The 7,042-nt window shown below is 40.4% G+C and overlaps 1 protein-coding gene across 1 annotated transcript; it reads left to right on the top strand.

The window, feature by feature from the left end:
• Nucleotides 1–5,260, top strand: LOC125475907 (disease resistance protein RUN1-like). The gene is made up of 4 exons (XM_048581287.1): nt 1–565; nt 2,788–3,889; nt 4,153–4,425; nt 4,542–5,260. Exons 1-4 carry the CDS (start codon nt 69–71, stop codon nt 5,202–5,204), a joined length of 2,535 nt encoding a protein of 844 aa, XP_048437244.1. The 5' UTR covers nt 1–68; the 3' UTR covers nt 5,205–5,260.
• The last annotated feature ends 1,782 nt before the right edge of the window (nt 5,261–7,042 follow it).

The following is a 7,042-nucleotide window of genomic DNA, read 5'->3' as shown; positions in this document are numbered from 1 at the left end:
GGTATGTATTTTTCTACCCATCATTTGGCCAAAAACACAACCTCCGCCGGCGGAATAGGATTGATTTAATGGATGCCAGGGCAGCCGTCGCAGCCTCCTCCTCCTCCCCAAAACAATGGAAGCACGACGTGTTCTTGAGCTTCAGAGGTGAAGACACGCGCAAGACCTTCACCGACAACCTCTACTGGACATTAAAAGACAACAAGGTCAACGTCTTCATCGACGAGAACGAACTACGACGAGGGGAAAATATAACAGACGAGCTAGTGGAAGCGATCAAACGGTCCAGGATCGCCGTCGTTGTCTTCTCGAAGCGGTACGCGGATTCGAGATGGTGTCTTGAGGAGCTGGAGAAGATCGTGGAATGTAGAGAAACAATGGGTCAAACTGTTTTGCCTATTTTCTACGATGTTGATCCTTCCGAAGTTAGGCACCAGACTGGTAGTTTTGCCACGGCATTTGAGAAGCATGAAGAGTGCTTCGATGGCGATACGGTGCAGAGGTGGAGATCGGCTTTCACTCTAGCTGCAAATTTGGCTGGTGGGAATCTTAGAAACGCTGATGGGTAATCACTTAATTGTTAATTCCTTGCAAAATCTACTTTTTAAATTTCAAATGCTGAACTAATCAATAATTGATCGCTATGTAGTCGATATTTGAATGTGATCAGCTTACGAAATGTCATGTGTTGGCTTCTCAAGTAGGGCTCAGAATCTTTCATTTCACATATTGTAACGCAAAGCTTAGAAACCCTGATATGTTTGAGACTCTACAAATGCTTTGAGCTAACTATCAGTGTGGGGAATTGAGCTAACTGCATTCGCATGGATCAACATGTTGAGCAAAAATTGTAGCGTAACAAATAATTCACTCGACATAACTTCACCCACGTTAATTTGTAGAAGGATTTTATTATTTTGAGTACTACCAAATCAGGACAAAGTGTCTATCAATTCCAATCCTTTGTTAAAAAGGAAACTCCCTTTGTTTCCAATATGAATAAATTGTACTTGGGGTTTGTTTGATTTTGCGGCACCTAGGTCGAGCCTTAGATTGCCTATATACTCTTTTTGAGGGACCAAGCCAGTCGTAGTTCTTGGAATCATTTGGTTTGGGGTTTCCAGGGGAGCTCTAGGCTGAGCACTTGAGCAGCAAAAAGGACTTGAAAACCTCAAATATCTTCTTTAGCCAAAAGGGCTTGCTTTTCATCTAAGTCTTCCTTTTTGAATCAACTCAAATTTTCATACTTTCCGACGTAGAATCTTTGTGATTTTGTTGGAAAGACTGGTGCAATGAACTTAGATTTTGTAGTTTCCTTTGCTGTATGAGTCTTGTACCAATTACTTGCTAATTGGTCTTTTCCGTCTTTGTTACTTTTTACTCCTTGCTTTTCTCTGTCTTTGGTGCTCGTAAACGACCTTGATGGTGTTCTATGGGCGGGTGGAATGACATAAAGACCTTGCGGGTGTTCATATGCGAGTTGCATATGAGAGAGGGGTCTTTGAGACATCTCTTTTTCATGGGCTTTGTCTTCGTTTTCAGCTAGAAACTTGACAACTGACAGCAGCTGTACCCATTTAGGTACACTTTGCACAGTTGACGAGCCTTGTGGACACCTCTTGTGTGCAGCCTTCTACTCCATCAGCAATTTGGACCGTATGCACAACAGAAGGGTCTTGCGGACACCTTTTTGCAGCCTTCTTTTCTGTCAGTAACAGCAACTACACCATTCTTTGGCACACTTAGCACAGTGGAGAAGTCTTGTGACTGTCACTTTTGTGCAGTCTTCGTCTCCACACCTTTTTCTAGCCAGCAGCTTCTCCTCTTCTTTTTGATCAGAGAGTAATTGTTCAGCAACATTTTTTGACGAAAAAGGGATGTGATCAGCAACCTCCTTTTGACGGAAAAGGAATATGAGTGGTGGCCAGAGATGCTATTGACAGCAATTTCTTAATGTGTTTGGCTTCAGAAAATTCCTTCTTCATCTTCTGCATCTTTTTGAAGGAACATGAACTTCACTCTTCTTCTTTACGACTGCCACTTCATAATGTTTATGGCACAAAAGAGATACAAAACTTGTTGTCTTATGACAATTTGGTGCTGATTTATGATTTATTCATAACCAGACTTACCTGCAAAGTTGTACAGAAAAGAAGATGAAGGAAGCACAGAAGTGACAACATGGGTTTTATACCTTTTTTGTGCCTATGGTTTGCTATTCTCTCTCGGCCGGCTGGGGATTTTTCACGTCTGAAACTCTTGTCTTCTTCTCTTCTCTAATGATTTCTTTAGCACCCTGTTGCTCTTTCTCTCTGAACTCACTATGAACTTTTGCAGTATTTTGTTCTCTCTCAAATGTTTTTTCTGCCATCTGTGCCTTTTTTTCTTCTCCTTGGCCTTGACCCCTTCTATAGACCAAGGGTGAGCATTGGTTACTTCGTATTTCATGGTGAAGTGGAGTAGTTGAGAAGAGCTATTACTCCTCCTCCTGATAGGGAGTACTTCAACGACAAACTCATCTAGAGCCTGCTTGTGTATTGTAGATATCTTCATTTCGATTTTTTTATTTGCCACGCCCCTCTTTCTTTTTTAAGGCACACCACCCTTAATTTACTAGGGTCATGCTTGAAAATTTATGGTTCAAACACAACATAATTCGCCAGAAGTTGAACAATGTATTTAATTAAAAATTAAAATCTTATTTGATCCCAAAAACCGTTACTTGAGTTGAATCCTGCAGTTATATATGAGTCTTACTTTTGTTTAATTTTGTATTTTAACTGCTAGGTACGAAGGAAAGTTTATAAGGAAAGTTGTCGACGACATCACTCGAAGACTGAAGTTTCTGAACAGCACATATCCAGATGTATCCATGAACCAAATTGGCATAGATTCTCGCGTGCAACTTATCAGTAACGAGTTAGATGTCGGAGGATCAAATAATGTTCGCATTATTGGAATTTTGGGTATGGTTGGGACGGGCAAGACAACGGTTGCAAAAGCCATTTTCCACAGAGTTCATCAAATGTTTGAAGGTAGCTGTTTCCTTTCAAAAGTGAGGGAAGAGGATATGGTTAAATTGCAAAACAAGCTTCTTAGTGATATCTTGAAACCAGCTAATGTAGAGGTAAGTAGTGTCGATCAGGGGACTAAGGAGATAGAAAGAAGACTTGGCCTCATGAGGGTGCTTGTCATAATTGATGACGTAGATTGTGTGAAACAATTACATGAGTTGGCTATAAATCGTGACACGTTTGGTCCAGGGAGTAGAATTATTATAATAACAAGAGACGAACACTTGCTAAAGATACTTGAAGTGGATAAGACATGTACCGCACAAATAATGAATAAAGAAGAAGCTCTTAAGCTCTTTTGTTGCCATGCCTTTTCGGAGAGTTATCCTGCTGATGAAGAATATCTTGAACTGTCGAGCAAAGTTGTCGATTACTGCGGAGGTTTGCCACTAGCACTTGAAGTATTAGGTTCTTATTTATGTACGAAACTCAAAAGTGAATGGAGAAGTGCATTGCGTAAATTGAAAAGACATCCTCATATGCCAATTCATGAAAAGCTTAAAATAAGCTACGATGGGCTAATTGATGATGGCGTGAAGGATATATTCCTTGATATATCTTGTTTCTTTATTGGAATGAACAAGGAACATGTCATGGCAATATTGGATGGCTGTAACTTTGATCCAGAAATAGGAATCGGAGAACTCCGTGATCGAGGCCTTGTAACTGTTGATGAAGGAAACAACCTGGTAATGCATGATTTGCTTCGAGATATGGGCAGACAAATCGTACGTGCAAAATCCCCTAACATCCTTGGAAAACGTTGTAGATTGTGGGATCAAGAAGATGTAAAAGACGTGTTGAGGAGCAAATCTGTAAGTACATTCGCTATCAAATTATATCAAGTGCATGGTATACATATCCCAACTGTAATGAATTGTAGGCCCTGGATGTTGAACAATATACACTATGATATGCATTGATTTGAACGAAACTACAGGTTGAATGGAAAGAGAGATGAAGTCGAAATACAACTATATGGCTTTGCTGTATACTTATAAATTATGCAAAGAAACCTTTTCTTAATTAGTTACATTCATCCTTTCTTATTTCCTTATTATTTGTTTTCTTTTAAAAGGGAACAGAGTTCGTTGAAGGACTCGTGTTAGATTTGCAAGAACCTGACAAGGCTAACTTCAGTACAGAAGCATTTAAAGAGATGCAGAGACTCAGGTTGCTCAAACTCAAAGGAGTAAAGTTCAAAGGAAACTGCAAACATATTTCCAAAAAGTTAAGATGGTTGTGCTGGCCTGAGTTTCCTCAAGGGGTCATACCAAATGATTTTACTAAATACCTAGTTGATGTCGACCTGAGTCATAGCAAAATACAAGTTTGGAATGATTCCAACATGGTATAGTATACTCTCAACCAAATCACTGATTTTTTATTTTATTTTTTGTAAGTAATAACATCATGCTCTCTCACTTATATTTGTATTTTGATTTATGTTTTCCTTTTATCTGACAGCGGCTTGAGAAGTTGAAGTTTCTTAATCTTGGGTATTGCCATCACCTGAAAAGATCTCCAAACTTTTCAGAACTCCCAAATCTCGAGAAACTGTTACTTAATGACTGCCAGAGTTTTTCCGAGGTTCACCCTTCCATAGTACAACTGAAGAACCTTAAGTATTTATCCCTTGCGAACTGCAATCTAAGAGATGATGCACTTCCTAAGGATCTTGGGGGTCTATCTTCTTTAGACGTTTTAGACATAAGAGGCAATTGTTTTTATGGGCTACCTAACCTCAGCAGCCTTTCCAAGCTTCAAACTTTACAATTGAATAATTGTACAAACCTTCGGGTGATCCCAGATTTACCAAAAAAATTGGAAATCCTGGAGGCAGATGAGTGCATTGCATTGGAAAAAATGCCAGATTTTTCAGATCTGTCGAGTATGAGGGAATTGCATCTGAATCACTCCCCCAAACTCACTGAGATTCCAGGCTTGGATAAGTTGTCAAACATCATGACAAGGATTCATATGGAAGGGTGCACCAATCTCACTGCTGCTTGTAAGGAAATAATCCTGCAGCTCCCGTCTCTCTCTCTCCCTCCCTCTCCTTTATTTGCACATAAATACAACAACAACAAGGCCTTATCCACTAAGGGGAGTCGGCTGTATGAATCCTAGAATGCCATTGCGTTTGGTTCTGTGCCACGTCTTCCGTTAGATTCAAGTACTCCAAGTCTTTTCTTAGAGTCTCTTTCAAAGTTTTCCTAGGTCTTCCTCTACTCCTTGGGCCCTGAACCTCTGTCTCGTAATCGCATCTTCTAACCGGAGCTTCTGTAGGCCTTCATTTCACATGTCCAAAGACTCCAAACCACCATTACCAATTTTCTGTCATGATTTATAAATGTATGTACAAATGTTGCTCCACGTGTATTAGAAATGTGTGAGCGGAAATGGTTGCCTTTTTTAATCATGGAAATGTTTTCCTTCATGATTTAGGGCGGTCGACCATACGGATGAATTAGTTGTGCCGCCAGGTTTTGGTTGTGATTTGAAGGCGCTGACTGTGTGCATCATTTACTCGTCTGATAAGATAACTCCCAATCTGATGATTATCTTCACATTTCATGCTGTGAATTGTACCTAGCAGAGTGAATTTATCATCTGTGCAATGCAAGTGACCATGGTTGCTTCCCATATGACTAACTTTGGCCGGGACATCTATCAAACGACAAGCTTAATGTGAAAGGTGGCTTCAAGATAATTGTTGGTGTGCACTTGGAAAGAGCAGGGAGTGCTCATGATATTCATCAGCGTGAAGAAATAGGGTTAGTTTGGAAGGGGAAAAACTAGTTAATGAGTATTTGTTTGGCTGTGAATCCATCTCCTTGCCATATTCAAGTGAATAAAATGAAGACAGGGCAGCAATACGAAGGTCTGATCCAAGTATAGAAAGCAATGTAGAAGAAGAAACTGAAGCAGGGGAAGATTGCTTAAACGGACTTCAAAGAAAGGTTCATGTTTCGCTGGTCTCAGGATGTAATTCCATTACAACCTCGAAATTGCAAAAAGCTGCATGGAAACTGATGTAATCATTTGAGGAGGGGTGAGGATGAAGAGGAGGCTTCGAGTGCTAAACTGGCATCCATTAATTGTTCCTCATCGGTGCTGATGAGAACTGCTAGATGGCACCCGCTGGTCTTTTGGCTTGAATGTTTTTCTGTGTATGGTTATTTTTTCTTGGTAAAGGTTGTGTTGCACTTGACAGATGAACACGGAAGTACCAGAGTAAAGTCGAACTCTGCGTCGTTTCAAATGACAACACATTTGGAATGGAGCTGCAGGAGGAGTACTATGGAGCAATCTCAGGTTGAGGAGGAACACAACAACAGCCCTTTCTCCCTCAACTCGAAGGAAAGTGGCAGACATTATGGACAGAGAGAGTAGAGTGTGGTGGACAGATTTGCTTGTGCCCCTTTGTTTCTCAAGAGGTGATAAAATCCTACTTCTTCCCATAGGTTCTGCTACTGGTGGTGATTATTTAATTTGGCCTTGGAAGGTGAATGGTATCTATTCCGTAGGATCAGGCTATCACTGGCTTCAAAGACAAAAGATCAGAAATGCTTCAGTTCCCTGCCCACCTCCATTCCCACATTGTTGATAGCGCCATTTGGAAGATGAAAGCCACCCCCCATATTCTGAACTTCATGTGGCCTGCCTTTTTAGTGCTTTTCCTACAAGAAGGAATCTGTTTAGAAGACATATTGCCGTGAATTTCCTATGTCCAATTTGCATGGAATTTATGCACATGGGTTAAAGGCATTTGGTTTGGCACTGCTCTAAATTACAGGAGACTTAATGAAGATGTTTCATCTCTTAACCTTTGGTTTTCATACAAAATTTCTAGGTGGACAAGGGGAGAAAATCTCGACACCTTTCTTTCTCTTGCAGGTATCACCTGTTGGGATATCTGGAAGGCTAAACTATATAAGAGTCCAGGAGCTTCTTATTTTGACCTT

This window comes from the organism of the source record quoted next, unplaced genomic scaffold (assembly GCF_019419815.1).
Source record: "Pyrus x bretschneideri cultivar Hongxiangsu unplaced genomic scaffold, Pyrus_bretschneideri_v1 Contig17, whole genome shotgun sequence".
Classification (NCBI taxonomy): domain Eukaryota; kingdom Viridiplantae; phylum Streptophyta; class Magnoliopsida; order Rosales; family Rosaceae; genus Pyrus; species Pyrus x bretschneideri.
The sequence above is the reverse complement of the archived record's forward strand: the minus strand, read 5'-3'. Positions and strand labels throughout refer to the sequence as shown.